Source organism: Prunus mume, linkage group LG2 (genome assembly GCF_029339155.1).
Source record: "Prunus mume cultivar Tortuosa linkage group LG2, ASM2933915v1, whole genome shotgun sequence".
Taxonomy (NCBI): domain Eukaryota; kingdom Viridiplantae; phylum Streptophyta; class Magnoliopsida; order Rosales; family Rosaceae; genus Prunus; species Prunus mume.
In genome coordinates, this window is record NC_142699.1 from 21,956,817 (window position 1) to 21,974,448 (window position 17,632).

Consider the following 17,632-nt stretch of genomic DNA (forward strand, 5'->3'; position numbering starts at 1 on the left):
AAACTTGAATTTATGCAGGTCAACTATTCTGGAAGCAAGGCTACATGATCACACATTGTGGGTTTTCATTAGTCAAAAGCACAGTATTCTTCACAGGTGTAATCTCCTTTGTGCTGACTCACACTATACACATTTTTTATCTTCTTAATTGAATCTAAGCACTTTGCTCTCTATCTTGGCCATCTCAACTCTTGTTCCATGTCTTTTTAATCTCTTTATTATTTGTGGTTTATACACATCCATGTTGAGTATGTCTGAAATGCTATGCTTGTATCACACCACATAACTTGTTGCGACACTCTACTTGTTTCCCCCGACAAATCTGTTTTGCTTGTGTCTTGCTACCCTATTTATCTGTTCAGCATTCATTCTTCTGGTTCATCTATTGCATGTGTTTGTTTGGGTATGAACGCTTTTCATGATTCTTTTGCAAGTGTGCAGAATTGTCCAGATACAGGTGATGGTCATCCATCTTTGGCTTTCCTTTCCAAAAAAGGGGAGATTAGTGCAAACCCTACGTTAATTGGTCACTCTGCTGTGATTAAGGGGAGTCTTGTTATGCTATGATTACGGAGGAGCCTTGGTTCTGCATAAGTGGTTATATTTAGGGGGAGTACTTGTGGTTGTGATACTCTAACAACTATATGTTATCTAATTTACTTGTGCAGAGTCGAATCCTTGATCAAGTTGAGATTGAGTGATTTTTTTTCTCTCCTTGTGTTGGGGTTTTGTCTAGGAAATGCCAAAGGGGGGGATTGTAAATGTGAATTTACTTAGGAATTGGTTTAATTTCCTAGACTTGTAATTGTGTCCTTGTTGTGTAGATTAGGCCTAGTTTTTAGGCAAATTAACTTGGGCCACAAGACTTATCCAGATTGAGCAGATCAAGGGTTGACTATGTCTACAAGGTAATTTGCATTTGCATATCATATTAGGAAAACTATATTTTTGTAATTTAGTTTTATTAGGAATGAAATTCACAATAAAATCAATCAGCAAAATTGTTTTCCTCTTTTTTCACGTTAAAACCAATTCTACTTTTTCCAACTCTTTTTGGAACGTGATTTCTGTTGATATAAAACAAAGCTTGAAGACCTTTGTTACTCACTCCTGCAAAAACTGATTTCAGAGATTTATATAGAGAGAAGCAAAGGTGAGTTCATGAAAAATTAGAATGATAAAGCAACTTGTGAAGCTTTTTAATTCTAGTTTGCATCTTCATATTTCATATTTCATATTGGAAGCTGTGTGCAATGGAAGCTGTGTGTGGGCATGCTTGTTCGTGAGGATCATCAATTCGAGAGAGTTCAAGCAAGGACTGAGTAAGGCAAGACAAAAGTATTGGATAGATTCTTGTTTAGAGTTTATCTTCTTGAGTCTTGTAATAGTCCATTCTTAGTGGATTTCTAGAGTTTTTCTTGGTTGGGTTTTTTCATCGTACCATTGGGTACAAAAATCCTTGTGTTAATTTACTTCTGCTGCAAGATTTTATTAGTTAGATTTGGGATTGACATTCTTGTCCAATGCTATTCCGGTTATCTATTTACTCTACCTGAGGCACGATTTCAGCCTCCCAATCCAATTTGAAGAAGCCGTGCAAGGTGATATCATTGATATGCAGCAAATCTCAATATGCAAGATGCCCCATCTCAAATCCTAATATGAAATTCAACGGAGATGGAGTCCTTGTTTTTGCTTTAAAATTTGAATTTCAGCAATTTTAGGTCTGGTTCCTTTTCTCTCTTTTTTTATTTATTTAAATGATAAGTTTTTATTATTTTTTTATTCACACCTTGGCCAATATCAAAACCATTATTGTTGTTTTCTTTTTGTAGAGAACTCCAAGTCTTTTATAAAAACTGATTCATCGATCAAGTCTTGTGTCAAGGAAGAAAATATTGTATCGATCAAGCTTCTAAAGTGTGTTCGAATGTACTTCATAGTTAATCTAAATATAAAATAAAATAAAAAGATGAAACATGTTGCGCTTTTTTTTTTTCGTCATCAACCGTGCCAGTTTCACTTTCGGCATATAAATGAAATTGTCATTGTTTAAATTATAAGGCTATTTGGTTGTCAATTTTTTTTATAAAGCTTTTAGCCTTTCAAAATTGCACCTCTGCCAAAAAATTCTTGGGTCCATTAGTCCCAGTAAAGGAAGAGAAAGAAGACCAAGTATGTGCGGAAAAAAAGGGATGAGAGGGAGTAAATGCGGGCTCCAACTAATGCAGAAAAACTTGTATGAAACGGGGTTAATATTGTTTTGCTATCCCAATCAATCACAAACTGCCACGTAAAAATGTTATCACGCTTGACATGTCGTGATTGGCCGGAAATAGCAAATAAGTATTATCCTCGTTTCACACATGTGTTTCTCCAGCTAGTGGGTGTTGCTTGCGGATGCAAGCGCACCACCTCTCTTCTTCCAACGGATGACTGTGATCTTCTTAGTTTGAAATTCACCGGCTGTTACAAGAAAGGAAAAAAAAAAAACTAAAATTCAAATAAAAAGACCTAAAAATTTCGTAAAAAAAATTCTCTATATATACCCAACTAAAATAAATCAACAAAACTTGTTTAATCCTATGTTATTGCAATTAATTTTTTTTTTTTTTGGGTTCCATTTATTTGGAAAAATAAAATAAAATAAAAAATAATAATTTAAAAAGTTAATACAAAATAAAAATTAACTCAAAAATGAATTAATACAAGAAAATCAAATTTACATCTTTGGATTTACATTTTCACCATCAAAGCAAAAACATTATTTACATCAACTGCAAATGTAAAAGTGACTTTACACTCCCGAATTTACACCTCCCCATCGTGAATGTTCTTATTTAGATTATATTTTCATTTGTATAGGTTAAATATCCTTGATCTATGTAAATTTTAAGTTTTTTTTTTTTTTAAAAAAAAGATTTGTATTGAGTTTTAGTAGGCTGACGCTCCAATGAAAAAGAGTATTGACTTGAATATGAGAAGTCTCAAATTCAAACCCCCATAATATGATAATTGTGTGTATATGAGAAATCTTTCTCCCTCCCCTCTAGTTGGACTATCAATTATACTCAAAAACAAAACAAAAAGGCTAACGCATGCAAGCTGAAGCATTCAACGCAAGTCCCGAAGAGATGCTCTTGCTTTTTCCCACTCTCATAGAAAATAATAACAGAGGCTAGCAAAAGAAATGAATTTTGTTTTTGTCCCCGGTCATTAAAAATAGAACCCCTGAGTTCTCAGCCCAAACCCCCTCAATTCTCACAAATCACAAGCTCGGCAACTTTTAATTATAAGTTTTAAACAATCGAATCCAATCCTGTTGAAGAAAACCCAGGAAAAACCAATATGTCCGATAGTGAACAAAACGTCGCTGAGCTGGTGAACAGCGAACCCCACGATTTTCGCTTGCTGCTTTCTTCTTCCGGGAGGGACTTTCTTGTCCGCAACAATGGTGATCATGTATATTTTCACCTCTCAATATCTTTTTGTTTTAGATTATCTTATGCAGTCCCGTTGAGTTTGTGTCAAGTCACCCTTGGATCTAAGCTAAAGGTGTAAAAATCCATATAAATGTTTATATTATTTGAAGTTACCCAAAATATGTTTTCTGAAAATCCACACGTTCTTTCTTCTTTGTTCTGTTACTCATGAAGCTTGTAGCTGCTGCCCACACCCTCCTCCATCCAAAAGTGTGACCAACCCATCATTGAACATCCATGATTGCTCAGAACTGAAGCCCGAATCCACGACACTTTCGCAGTCGAAGATCAACAATTCTTGATCTTGGGCAGTCTCTGAGGCCTTATCCTTCGTACCCAAATCGGTAAATTGATTGTTGAGTTCATTTTTTGATGATTGTCAGAAGAGAAAGATGTAAAATCATGAGGTTTGTTCCCATCGATGAAAACAGAGGACAATCAACCTTGAACACCGCTGCACGCCATTGCAATCAAACTCAGAAGAAAACTACAACAGTGGAAGAAAATATACTGTGGTTTACAATCTGTAACCGAAGAAAATAGTATCTGAAAACTAAAGATGAACATGTATGAGAGTTTCGTGGAGGTTAATAAAAAATTTATAAAAAAAGAGTATTGAAGCGGATGTTCAATGATGGGTTCGTCACTGTTTTCAGAATCGGTGACGCTAGGTTGTGTAATTGAAGCCACACCTCCCTCCACTGCAATGGAGAATCGGAGGAGGAGGCAGCGGCTACAAGCTTCTTGAGCGACAGAGAAGGAAAGAACGTGTTTTGCCCTGCTTCAATTTTTTTTTCCAGAAAACGTAGGGTAAGTTAAAATAATATAAATCTTTATATGGATTTTTAAATCAGTTTTTTCTACAGATTTATATGGAAAATACGGGTCATGGGAAAATTTGTGATAATCGTGGAATTAGAGTCAATTTGAGGCCGTTGAATTGGGTCTGTCATCACACTGGTACGTAGATATATTTGCAAATAGAATTTAAGGTAATTTTCACTTTAATACAACCGAGTTTTAGAGTTTGATGCATTAATTTTTTTATCGGTTGTATACACAAAATTAATTTTTAACCACTTTTATACCTATTGTTAATCTAATTACTCCACTCTCTTTTAGATTCTTTTGTGAAAATAATGAAGGAGCATATAGTGTTGCTCGTTATGCATTATTTTTATCAAATCTATCTTTTTGGAATCTCCTGAGCATCCATAATCACACTCCCTATTTTTTAGCTAAAATTTAGCTAAAAATACAAAAAAAACTATTATAGGAGCTCTCTAAAAAATTACAACTCTAACCATACTCCCAAATTTGGAGAGTCATAAATGCTTTACTTCTTTTTAAATTTAATTCCTGATTTGCAATAAAATATTCATATTCAAATACTAAATATTCCAAAATAATAAACTACAATGATATTGTAAGTTTATTTGTTGTTCCCATTATGAATGCTCTAATATCGTTGAAGATGTAACAGTCAATAATCTTATGTAATGGTGTTTTATGGTCAATGTGAACACAAACATTACTATTCCAATGTTCACACTTGTGATAAATTATGACTTACAAGCTTAAATGCTTTGGACGGATTTTATATTTATTTGGGAAAATATGAATTGTAATTAAAAAACAAAAGGCAAGAATATAAAAAGAAAAAGAAAAAGAAAAGTTAATCTTTTGGTTTTAAAAAGGCTGATGTATACATGCAATGCATGCATCCAACGCAAGTCCTACGCGGACACTAGACGCGAAGTGAGGCTCTGATTCCTTTTCTTTTTCTTACTCTCCAATAAAATAATAATAATAATAATAATAATAGAGAGAGAGAGAGAGGAATACGAATTTTGTTTTTGTCTCATTATAAATAGAGCCCCTGAGTTCTCCACCCAACCCAAACCGCCTCATTTTCACATATCACAAGCTCTGCAACTTCTAAATTGTAACCAGTTCAATCCAATCCAATCCTGTTAAAGAAAATCCAGGAATAGCCAATATGTCCGATGATGAACAAAACGTTGCTGAGTTGGTCAACAGCGAACCCCACGACTTTCGCTCGCTGCTTTCTTCTTCCCAGAGGGACTTTGTCGTCCGCAACAATGGTGATCAGGTATATTTTCACCTCTCAATATACGATTGTTTTAGATTATCTTATGTTCATTTCTTTTCAGGAAAATATGGGTCTGGGGACAATTTGTGATAATAGTGGAATTAGAGTCAATTTTGGGTCTTTAAATTTTGTCTGTCATATCGTATCGTATCGACGTACCCTTATCCATATCCATGCAACATAGGTCATCACACTAGTAGATAGACGAATTCGCAAATAGAAAATAAATGGAGGTTGAGTGTTTGAGTGGCATAAGAAAAACCAAGTTACTATCTTCAATTGCTCTGTTTGCAAGGTTTTGTATTTGGTTAGGCAAGTTCATATCAGGCGTGGGTGAATTGTATTTTAGCATTTGTTTGTGTAATCTATTCGGATATCTGTACAGTGTATTAATTTGAATCATGGTTTAGTTTAAAAGAGTGATTAGGAAAGTTCACAGAAATAGTGTAAAAGCATATTGATTATTAAGATGTAAAGGGTTTGGATCTAACATAGGCATTGGTAATCATATCTTAGCAATGGCAGATCCACAGAGGAGCAAGGGTTTGTAAAATATCGTGGACAATTGCAGTTTATAATGTGGTTCTTTCTATTAATTATGAATTATAATATTATGGTTTCAATTTTATGGGTGTATTTTGTATAGAATTTTTTTAAAAACCTTTTACACGTTGACCCCCAAGAGGAAAATTCCTGGATTCGTCACTGTATCTTTGGATCTTGTGGGGATAATATAAGACAGTAATCATTTGTTAAATTCTTGATTTACAGACTAAAGTTGAAAGCTTAGAGGGGAAAAAGCTTGGGTTGTACTTTTCTGCATCATGGTGTGGTCCATGTCAACGGTTCACCCCAGCTTTTGTGGAGGCCTACAATGAACTTTCTTCAAAAGGTGATTTTGAGGTTGTATTTATCTCAGCAGATGAAGATGATGAGTCATTCAATGGGTACTTCTCCAAGATGCCATGGCTTGCAATTCCGTTTTCTGATTCAGAGGCACGTGATCGCATGGATGAACTGTTCAAGGTCAGAGGGATACCCCATCTTGTGATCCTTGGTGAAGATGGCAAAGTTTTGAGTGAAAGTGGGGTTGAGATTATTCAGGAGTATGGAGTAGATGGCTACCCTTTTACACCAGAAAAGATAAAAGAACTAAATGATCAAGAAGAAGCAGCCAGAAGGGATCAGTCCTTGAATACGATCTTGGTCTCTGGCTTACGTAACTTTGTAATTTCCAATGACGGAAAGAATGTAAGTTTCAATGTCACTGCTTGTTTATGCTACTAACTACTAGTCTTATATTTTATACATGTATCATAGAATGTAATTCGGCACCCAATCTGACTGTTGTTCTCAATGTGCGCATATATTAAGGTTCCTGTCTCTGAACTCAAAGGGAAGATAGTAGGTCTCTATTTTTCATTGTCTGCATACAGTCCATGTGTTGACTTTACTCCAAAACTTTTGGAGGTTTATGAGAAGCTAAAAGCAAGTGGAGAAAGTTTTGAGGTTGTGGTAATACCACTTGACGATGATGAAGAATCATTCAAGCAAGATTTTAAGAGCATGCCTTGGTTTTCTTTGCCCATCGGGGACAAAAATGTTCGGAAGTTGGCTCGGTACTTTGAGCTTTCAACCTTACCCACTTTGGTTATTATTGGGGCAGATGGTAAAACTATTAGTAAGAACGTTGCTGAGGCCATTGAAGAGAATGGGGTTTTGGCTTACCCTTTCACCCCAGAGAAGTTTGCAGAGCTTATTGAGATAGAAAAGGCAAAGGAGAAAGCTCAAACCCTGGAGTCAATTTTGGTATCTAGGGATCGAAACTTTGTCATTGGAAAAGGTGGAACTGAGGTAAGATAATAGTTTTTAACCTCCTTTTATGGTTTCAAAAGTGATATTTTTTTGTGCATATTGTGAGGCAAAAATCCCACAGGTTCCTTTTGTCAGGGCAGGTGACATCTCTCTGGGTGCATGTTTGTGTTGTTTGTGGTAATAAGTGAATGACAACTATTATTTGTAGATTCAGATTCCTGTGTCAGATCTGGTGGGGAAGAACATCCTTCTTTATTTCTCAGCTCATTGGTGCCCTCCATGTCGTGCCTTTCTACCAAAACTTGTTGAAGCCTACCACAAGATTAAGGCAAAGGATGATGCATTTGAAGTTATTTTCATCTCTAGTGATAAAGACCAATGCGATTTTGATGAGTTTTTCTCTGGAATGCCATGGCTTGCTCTTCCTTTTGGTGACTTGAGAAAAGCATCCTTGAGTCGCAGATTCAAGGTGAATGGCATCCCCATGCTCGTAGCCATTGGTCCTACTGGTCAAACAATCACAAAAGAAGCAAGAGACCTCGTTATGCAGCATGGGGCAAATGCTTATCCTTTCACTGAAGAGCGGCTAAAAGAGATAGAAGCAGAGTTTGAGGAGATGGTAAAGGGGTGGCCTGAGAAGTTGAAGAGTGCACAGCATGAGGAGCACGAGCTCAAGCTTGCTCGTCGTAAAGGTTACGTATGTGACGGGTGTGATGAGTCGGGAGAAGAGGGATGGTCATTCTACTGTGAGGAGTGTGATTTTGATCTCCACCCAAAATGTGCATTGGAGGAAGATAAAGGAACCGAAAGTGATGCCAAGCAGGAACAGGATCCTCCTCAAGAAGGACGAGTATGCGATGGTGATGTGTGTAAAAAAGCTTAAGAATAAGTATGTGTGTGATTTAGAGCTTAAAATCTCATATGGAGATTATTAGAGACTTGTCTATGTTGAATAGTTTCTTTCCGTTATGTCCCAATGTATTGTTGTTTCAGATGGTGCAGTGCTATTCTATTATAAGATCCGGTAAGGTTGTGCATTTACATCAAACTCAAACTTTCCCCGGCAATTCCCAATTACTTTTTACTTTACAATCTATCGCCTTTTGTAAATTACATGTCTTATATTTTAGCTGCATTCCATTTTTAGGATCTGTTATTTCATTTTAATTCATTGTCTAACAGCTACACTTCGCGTTAATAAGAATTTATAACTCCTACACGTCGCGATGGTAAGAATTTGTAACTCAAGTTGTTAAACATTTATTCATGAATCTAATGTCATGTGTTTGATCTATGTGACCAACATTGCTTGCTTATGTAAAAGGTACACATCACTTTAATATAATTGATGATTATTTGCACGTTGCCAACGTGTGTCTATAAATATGTTGGGCATGGGCCATGGCCTACACAGGAAGGTTCCTTTTCTTTTTGTCATAAACACAAAATAAAGGTCAGCCAAAAATAAAGGAGACTTGACCCAAAGTTGTCGCCAACGTCTATTTGAAATAATAAAACAATATTATATAATGTTAACAAAACCATGATATATATATATATATATATTTTATCTAAACCATACCTTAAGTTGTATATGCTGAATATGATCCAACATAAGCACATTCACAATCGTGCTCCTTATTTTTTAGTTAAAATTTAGTTAAAAATACTAGAAAGTTATTTTAAGAGCTCTTTATAAAATTTCAACTCCAACCATACTCCCTAGTTTAGGGAATCATAAATAGTTTTTTTTTTTTTTTTTTTAGTTTAGCATAAATGCTCCCTTTTCATATATAATGATAATAATAAATAGTTAGTATAAAATAAATACTTAAAATAACATTAAAGTAAAGCATTATTTAATTATAATGAGTCACTATGAGTCTTTTCTCTCTCCTCAGATTTAGGAGCTCCTAGAGGTCTCCTTATTTTAGGAGTTTGATAGAGAGCATGGTTGGAGGTGAGTTTTCTCACATTCTCCCTAAATTTTATATAATAAGGTAGTTTAGGGAGTCCATTGTGAATGCTTTTATGAGCTTAGAACTTCTACAATCACGCTCCCTATTTTTTAGTTAAAATTTAGCTAAAAACACACATGTTATTTTAGGAGCTCTCTATAAAATTTGAACTCCAAACATACTCTCTAGTTTAGGGAGTTATAAATACTATGGTTATTTTTTAATTCAATATGATTGGTCCATCGCTATAAGAAATAATAAATAAAAATAATTAGCATTAATTAAAAGTTTAAACTATGCATAAAACAAAGCAATATTAAACTATAGGAAGTCAGTAGGAGTCCTTTCTCTCTCCTCAGATTTAGGAGCTCCTAGAGTTCTTCTTATTTTAAGAGCTAGATAGGGACCATGGTTGGAGTTGTATTTTTCCAATTCCTCCCTAAAATTTGTTTAATGATGTAGACTAGGGAGCCCATTATGGATACTTTTAATAAGCTCTTCTTCTTTTTTACACAAAAATAAAGGAATGCAACACGAGAACTCAGTAGGTCACTAATCCTAGTACTACTCTCACCCAAACTCATTTTATTTCGGAGTTCTGATGAGATCTAGTGCATTTTTGGGATGATCGCATCTATCAGTAGTGAGCCCCGATTGGGAGTTTTCCATTTTTCTTTATGGGCCCATGCATCGTATATTTAGTCGTTTTGTCAGATCAATCAATGCTAGAATTATATTATGCACTATTATTGTCTTCCTCAATCTAATTATTTCACTCTCTTTTAGATTTCCTTTATCAATTAGAAGGGGAAGTCGAAATTGGGGTGTTTTCAAAATTATAAAGAAAAAAACTAACAAATTAGGAGCTAATTGGGAAAAAAGACAAGTGGTGAAAAATGAAAGATTGAAAGAAATGTCTTGACAATGAGGGCTATTGAGTAGTTTTGTGAGTGTTCACACCAAAATAAAAGAACAATAGATGTGGCTCAAGTTTCAGTTGTTAATGTTGTTAACGTGTTTTGTGAAACTAATCAAGTACCATATAGTCTTGTTCATTATACTTTATTTTTATCGAATTTATCTTCTTGGGATCTCCATATATCATTTAAGATGTTTTAATAGATGATATTATGTAATGGTGTTTTGCTTCAATCTATTTCATCATTTTCTATATATATATATATATAATAATAAAAAAGAAAAAAAAAGAATAGTTTTCTGGTAAATGTGAACACAAGCATTACTATTCCAATGTTCACACTTCTAATAAATTATGAATTGCAAGGAATCGAGGACCCGATATTAATGTTTGTATATTGTGCAGCAAAGCTACAAAATATATTTTAAAAAATGACTACATGCTTAAAAGCTATAGACGCATTTTATATTTATTTGGTTTTGGGTAAATAGGAATTGCATTTGAATAAACAAAAGGCAACAATAGAACAATAACTTTTATCACATTCATACCTTGAAATTAATCAAGTCATGGATATGTCTATTTGGTTTGGGAATTTTCCTAAGAACATCCACATTGAGGAGGTGGTGTAAAGGGGCATCTACATTTTCTGTCGGAGATGGGAAAAAAGATGGGATGTATATATCTCCAACTGGGATCCACATAGGTAAAGGAAGAGAGAGAAGACTAAGTCGGTGCATAAAAAAGGGATGAGAGGGAATAAATGCAGGCCCCATCTAATGTAGAAAAATTTGTATGAAATGGGTATAGTACTGTTTTGCTATCTAACCAATCACAAACTACCACGTGAAAAAGTTATCACTTGTGGCATATTTTGATTTGGGGGGGATAGCAAAATAGTGATATCCTCGTTTCACACAAGTGTTTCTCCAACTAATGAGTGTTGCTTGTGATGCAAGCGCACTACCTCTCTTCCTCCAACAGACAACTGTGATCTTCTTTAGTTTGAAATTCAATGGCTGTTACAAGAAGATAAAAATTGACCTAAAAATTCAAACAAAAAGATCTAAACATTTCGGGAAAAAAAAAATTTCTCTATGTATGCCCAACTAAACTAAATCAACAAAACTTGTTTAATCTTATGTTATTGCAATTTAAATTTTGTAAAGCTCCATTGATTTGGAAAAACAAAATAAAATAAAAAATAATAATTTAAAAAGTTAACACAAAATATAAATTAACACAAAAATGAATTAATACAAGAAAATCAACTTTACATCTTCGGATTTACATTTTGACCATCAAACAAAACATGATTTACATTAGCTGCAAATGTAAAAGTGACTTTACACCCTTGAATTTGCACCTCTCATCATGGATGTTCTTATTTAAGTTGTATTTTGATTTGTATAGGTTAAACATCCTTGATATATTTTATATTTGTATTGAGTTTTAATAGGCTGACACACTAATGGGGTTTAGCCTAATAGAAAAGAGTATTGACTTACAGACTAAAAATCTTAGGTCCAAACTCCCATTGTATGATAGTTGTGTGTTAGAGAAATTCCTCTCTCCTCTAGTTGAACTACCAGTTATACTAAAAAAATAAATGAAAAAGGCTGATGCATCCAACGCAAGTCCCAAAGAGATGCTCTTGCTTTTTCCTGCTCTCCAAGAAAATAATAATATAGGCCAGCAAAAGAAATTAATTTTATTTTTGCCCTTTTCCAAAATGCCCCTAAATAGAGGCCCTGAGTTCTCCGCCTAAACCCAAACCTAAACCCCCTCATTTTTACAAGGGTTTAGGGACATTTTGGAAAAAGCAAAAGGAGAGAGAAAAATTTTAAAAGAAGCAAAAATGGACGAAAATGCCCTTATTTATTTTTAGATTTCTAAGGAATCCAATACATTTGCATGTCTTTGATTTGAAAGTTGAGTGGTTTTTTTGTCTTTTTATAAAAAGCTTTGGCTTTTTCCAAAAGTGAAAATTTTTTTATGTCTAAAACCTAAAAAACCTTTTTTATTACAATACATGACAATCTCGGCAACTTCTAATTTTAAGTTTAGATGTTAAAAATCAACACCAGCACATCACTTAACTCAGCCCAAGGAAAATAAAGCCTAGCCCATGGAAGGTAGTCAACACTTCAACAGTTGAGCTAGATAAGTACAGAAAAATCTGGAAAAGTGAAGCGAGAGGAAGCAGCCAGAATTGTCTAGAAGATAAACAACTATAAGAAAGAAGAGGAGTATAAGCGAGGGTAAACAAGAAGGGTGAGTAATCCAATCCTGTTGAAGAAAACCCAGGAAAAACCAGTATGTCCGATAGTAAACAAAACGCGGCTGAGCTGGTCAACAGCGAACCCCACGACTTTCGGTCGCTGCTTTCTTCTTCCGAGAGGGACTTTCTTGTCCGCAACAATGGTGATCAGGTATGTTTTCCCCTCTCAATATCTGATTGTTTTACATTATTTTCACCTCAGAACTGAAGACCGAATCAACGAGATTTTCGCAGTCGAAGATTAACAAGTCTTGATCTTGGGCCGTCTCTAAGGCCTTATCCTCGGTACCCAAATCGGTAAATTGATTGCTGAGTTCATATTTTGATGATTGTCATAAGAGAAAGATGTAAAACCATGAGGTTTGTTTCCATCGATGAAAACAGAGGACAATCAACCTTGAGGTTTGTCCCTGCGTTAAAATAATATAAATCTTTATATGGATTTTTAAATCAGTTTTTTCTACAAATTTATATGGAAAATACGGGTCATGGGGAAATTTGTGAGAGTCGTGGAATTAGAGTCAATTTGGGGTCGTCCAATTGGGCATGTCGTCACACTGGTAGGTAGATGTATTTGCAAATAGAATATAGGGTAATTTTTACTTTAATACAGATCGAGTTTTAGAGTTTGATGCATTAAGGTTTTTCTTTTTCTTTTTTTTTCATATTAGTTGCATACACAAAATTGATTTTTAACCACTTTTATACCAACCATTAGAGTCAATTTGGGGTCTTTGAATTTGGTCTGTCATCATAGTGTGGTAGATAGATGTATTCACAACTAAAAAATAAATGGAGGTTGAGTTTGAGTGTCATAAGAAAAACCAAGTTACTATCTTCAATTGCTCTGTTTGCAAGGTTTTGGATTGGGTTAGGCTAAGTTCATATCAGGGATGGGTGAATTGTATTCTGATCCAACGACCAGCAATGTCAAACCTAACCCCACCTTTGATTTTTAAGATGTAGAGGGGTTTGGATTGAGCATAGGCATTGGTAGTCATATCTTAGGATCCTGTGGGGATAATATGAGAGAGGAATTATTTGTTAAATTCTTGATTTGCAGATTAAAGTCGAAAGCTTGAAGGGGAAAAAGCTTGGGTTGTACTTTTCTGCATCATGGTGCGGTCCATGTCAACAGTTCACCCCTTCTTTAGTGGAGGCCTATAATGAACTTTCTCCCAAAGGTGATTTTGAGGTTGTATTTATCTCAGCTGATGAAGATGATGAGTCATTCAATGGGTACTTCTCCAAGATGCCGTGGCTTGCAATTCCGTTTTTTGATAAAAAGGCACGTGATCGCGTGGATAAACTGTTCAAGGTCATAGGGATACCCTGTCTCGTGATCCTTGGTGAAGATGGCAAAGTTTTGAGTGATAGTGGAGTTGAGATTATTAAGGAGTATGGAGTAGACGGCTACCCTTTTACACCAGAAAAGGTAAAAGAACTAAAAGATCAAGAAGAAGCAGCCAGAAGGAATCAGTCTTTGAAAACAATCTTGGTCTCTCGCTCACGTGACTTTGTAATTTCAAATGACGGAAAGAATGTAAGTTTCAATGTCACTGCTTGTTTATGCTACTAACTACTAGTCTCATTTTTTTTTACATGTATCATAAAATGTAATTCGAGCCCTAATCTGACTGTTGTTCTCAATGTGCGCATATGTTAAGGTGCATGTCTCTGAACTTGAAGGGAAGATAGTGGGTCTCTATTTTTCATTGTCTGTATACAGTCGATGTGTTGACTTTACTCCAAAACTTTTGGAGGTTTATGAGAAGCTAAAAGCAAATGGAGAGAGCTTTGAGGTTGTGGTGATACCACTTGATGATGATGAAGAATCATTCAAGCAAGATTTTAAGAGCATGCCTTGGTTTTCTTTGCCAATCGGGGACAAAAATGTTGAGAAGTTGGCTCGATACTTTGAGCTTTCAACCTTACCTACTTTGGTTATTATTGGGGCAGATGGTAAAACTATTAGTAAGAACGTTGCTGAGGCCATAGAAGAGCATGGGGTTCTTGCTTACCCCTTCACCCCAGAGAAGTTTGCAGAGCTTATTGAGATAGAAAAGGCAAAGGAGAAAGCTCAAACCCTAGAGTCAATTTTGGTATCTGGGGATCGGAACTTTGTCATTGGAAAAGGTGGAACTGAGGTAAGATAATAGTTTTTAACCTCCTTTTATGGTTTCAAAAGTGATATTTTTTTGTGCATTGTGGGGCAAAAATCCCACAGGTTCCTTTTGTTAGGGTAGGTGACATCTATCTGTGTGCGTGTTTGTATTGTTTGTGGTAATAAGTGAATGACAACTATTATTTGTGGATTTAGATTCCTGTGTCAGATCTGGTGGGGAAGAACATCCTCCTTTATTTCTCAGCTCATTGGTGCCCTCCATGCCGTGCCTTTCTACCAAAACTTGTTGAAGCCTACCACAAGATTAAGGCAAAGGATGATGCATTTGAAGTTATTTTCATCTCTAGTGACAAAGACCAAGGCGATTTTGATGAGTTTTTCTCTGGAATGCCATGGTTTGCTCTTCCTTTTGGTGACTTGAGAAAAGCATCCTTGAGCCGCAGATTCAAGGTGAGAGGCATCCCCATGCTCGTAGCCATTGGTCCTACTGGCCAAACAGTCACAAAAGAAGCAAGAGACCTCGTTATGCAGCATGGGGCAAATGCTTATCCTTTCACTGAAGAGCGGCTAAAAGAGATAGAAGCAGAGTTTGAAGAGATGGCAAAGGGGTGGCCTGAGAAGTTGAAGAGTGCACAACATGAAGAGCATGAGCTCACGCTTTCTCGTCGTAAAAAATATGTATGTGACGGGTGCAATAAGCCGGGAGAAGAGGGGTGGTCATTCTACTGTGAGGAGTGTGATTTTGATCTCCACCCAAAATGTGCATTGGAGGAAGATAAAGGAACTGAAAGTGATGCCAAGGAGGAACAGGGTCCTTCTAAAGAAGGATTTAGGTGCGATGGTGATGTGTGTAAAAAAGCTTAAGAAGAAGTATGTGTGTGATTTAAGGCTTAAAATCTCATATGGAGATTATTAGAGAGTTGTTTATGTTGAATAGTTTCTTTATGTTGTGTCCTTTTGTATTGTCTTGTCGTTGTAGATGCTGCAGTGTTATGTTATTATAAGATCTGATGAGGTTGTGCATTTACATAAATCTGTGATTTCATTTCATTCCATTGTCTTTGTTTCATTCCATTATCACTTTATTAATAATTACTAGTATCTAATGTCTAGTAATGTCATGTATTTGATTCTCCCCTATCAATATTGCTTAAATAAAAGGTACGCGTCACTTTAATATAATTATAATGATATTACTTGCCTCCTCACCGATAAGGAGATATTCCTTCTTGCGAATCACAATTTGACACATATACAAAAGTAATGTATCGAAAACACAAAAAGTAAAATTTCTGCATATATGTTATATAGTGCTGCTATTTTCACCCTTTTGTCTTATTTTCCCATTCACCATATAAATTTGAAAAAACATAATTCTATGTTCTCACCCACCATTATTCTTAAAATATCATTTAATTATTAATTTAAACAATTAAAAAATAAAATAAAAAACGAAAAGAAAAAGAACCATCAACCACCGCTCACCACCCCTCCCTCTTCCTCTTTGTTTCTATTCTTTTCTCTATCCCTCTCTCTCTCTCTCTCTTTAAAAAACAAGGAACATGCAAGTTGATTGTGAATCTACCATAAGTTGACTGGGGTTTAGTTGGACCTGCAATCCATATCACACCAGCAAGTCTTATTTGCAAATCACATCCGCTCATATAATTGACGGATTCGTGGTGGGAGGAGTCGACTAAGGGAGGTAGTGCTAGGTTCGTGATGGCCGGTGGTTTCTGTACAATCTTTTATTTTTATTATTTTTTATTCTTTTAATTTTGAGGGAGATGAAGACGACCCATATGAAGGATTGAGATTAAGATTACGTTGTTGATGTTAAGGAAGAAAAGGGCAAAATTTGAAAACGAACAACAGATGTTAAATAAGATTGATCTTTGTACATGAAAGAGAGATGGAGGAAGGAATAGAAACAAAGAGGGAGGCAGCAGCAGCGGCCATAAAGGGGAATTTGCCATCGGGGTTAGGGTGGGAGGGTTCTTTTTTTTTTTCTTTTCGTTTTTAAAATTTTATTCTAAAAGGGAAATGCCATATGAATGGTGAGTTCATCGCATTGCTTCCTTGATGTTGCAGTTGTACAGGTTTGCATATGCGATTGTTTTCTCCTATCTTGCAACTTTCCTGAGCGTGCTTTTTTTTCTTTTCTTTTTTTCTTTTTTTTTAAAAACTAATATATTGTGTTGTGAAAGAAAATAAATTTACTTTATATGAATTTTTAAATATATTTTTTTAAGTTCTTAAAAGTAATTTTATAAATGGATAAATTTGTTTTTAAAATTTTGACAATAAAGTTGATAAAAAAAATAAGACAGTTTGGTGAAAATAACAGCACTCATGTTATATTGCTATTGATATGAATATAAGAGTTCATACTTGCCTTTTCCATTGATGATTATTTGCATGTTGCCAACGTGTGTTTATAATATGTTGGGCAGGCAAAAAAGACATGGCCCATGGCCTACACAGGAAAGGATCCTTTTATTTTTGTCATAAACACGAAATAAAGCTTGACCAATAAAAAAACACGAAATAAAGGAGCCTTGACCCAAAGTCGTGGCCAACTTTTTTTATTTAATAAAATAAAATATTATATTCTGTTAACAAAACCACGATCTAGTTTTTTCTTTTCTGTCTTTTTGTTGGAAGGTTTTTTTTTCTTCTCATAAATCCTTTTGTTAATTATTGTTTTGGAGGATAAATTCCAACCAATCCCAGTTTCATACAAGTTGCTGTCTACTGGACCTAAAAACAAAAAAAACAAAAAAAAAAAGTTGCTGTCTACGTGACAAGACTTGGTCTAAGGGGATTTTATGCGCCATGATTTATATTTATTTATTGTTGTTCAACAATAAGCATTATCTTATTAAAAAGGGTAATGCTAAGAAGATCATTTTTTTGTACCATAATTGTATATCATTTGA

General features: G+C 35.0%; 2 protein-coding genes across 5 annotated transcripts; both read left to right on the forward strand.

Moving 5' to 3' along the window:
• The first annotated feature begins 5,327 nt into the window (after positions 1-5,327).
• Positions 5,328-8,458, forward strand: LOC103321773 (putative nucleoredoxin 1). Of its 2 annotated transcripts, none has more exons than XM_008223605.3 (4): positions 5,328-5,595; positions 6,367-6,846; positions 6,970-7,449; positions 7,625-8,458. In XM_008223605.3, exons 1-4 carry the CDS (start codon positions 5,482-5,484, stop codon positions 8,291-8,293), a joined length of 1,743 nt encoding a protein of 580 aa, XP_008221827.2. In that variant the 5' UTR covers positions 5,328-5,481; the 3' UTR covers positions 8,294-8,458. The 2 variants fall into 2 exon arrangements, with proteins under 2 accessions (XP_008221827.2, XP_016647535.2); XM_016792049.2 differs by having other exon boundaries at positions 5,332-5,595; positions 7,619-8,458.
• A 3,936-nt stretch (positions 8,459-12,394) lies between these two features.
• Positions 12,395-15,743, forward strand: LOC103321774 (putative nucleoredoxin 1). Of its 3 annotated transcripts, none has more exons than XM_008223606.3 (4): positions 12,395-12,719; positions 13,632-14,111; positions 14,236-14,715; positions 14,889-15,743. In XM_008223606.3, exons 1-4 carry the CDS (start codon positions 12,606-12,608, stop codon positions 15,555-15,557), a joined length of 1,743 nt encoding a protein of 580 aa, XP_008221828.2. In that variant the 5' UTR covers positions 12,395-12,605; the 3' UTR covers positions 15,558-15,743. The 3 variants fall into 3 exon arrangements, with proteins under 3 accessions (XP_008221828.2, XP_008221829.2, XP_016647774.2); XM_008223607.3 differs by having other exon boundaries at positions 12,442-12,970; XM_016792288.2 differs by having other exon boundaries at positions 12,442-12,865.
• Positions 15,744-17,632: the final 1,889 nt, after the last annotated feature.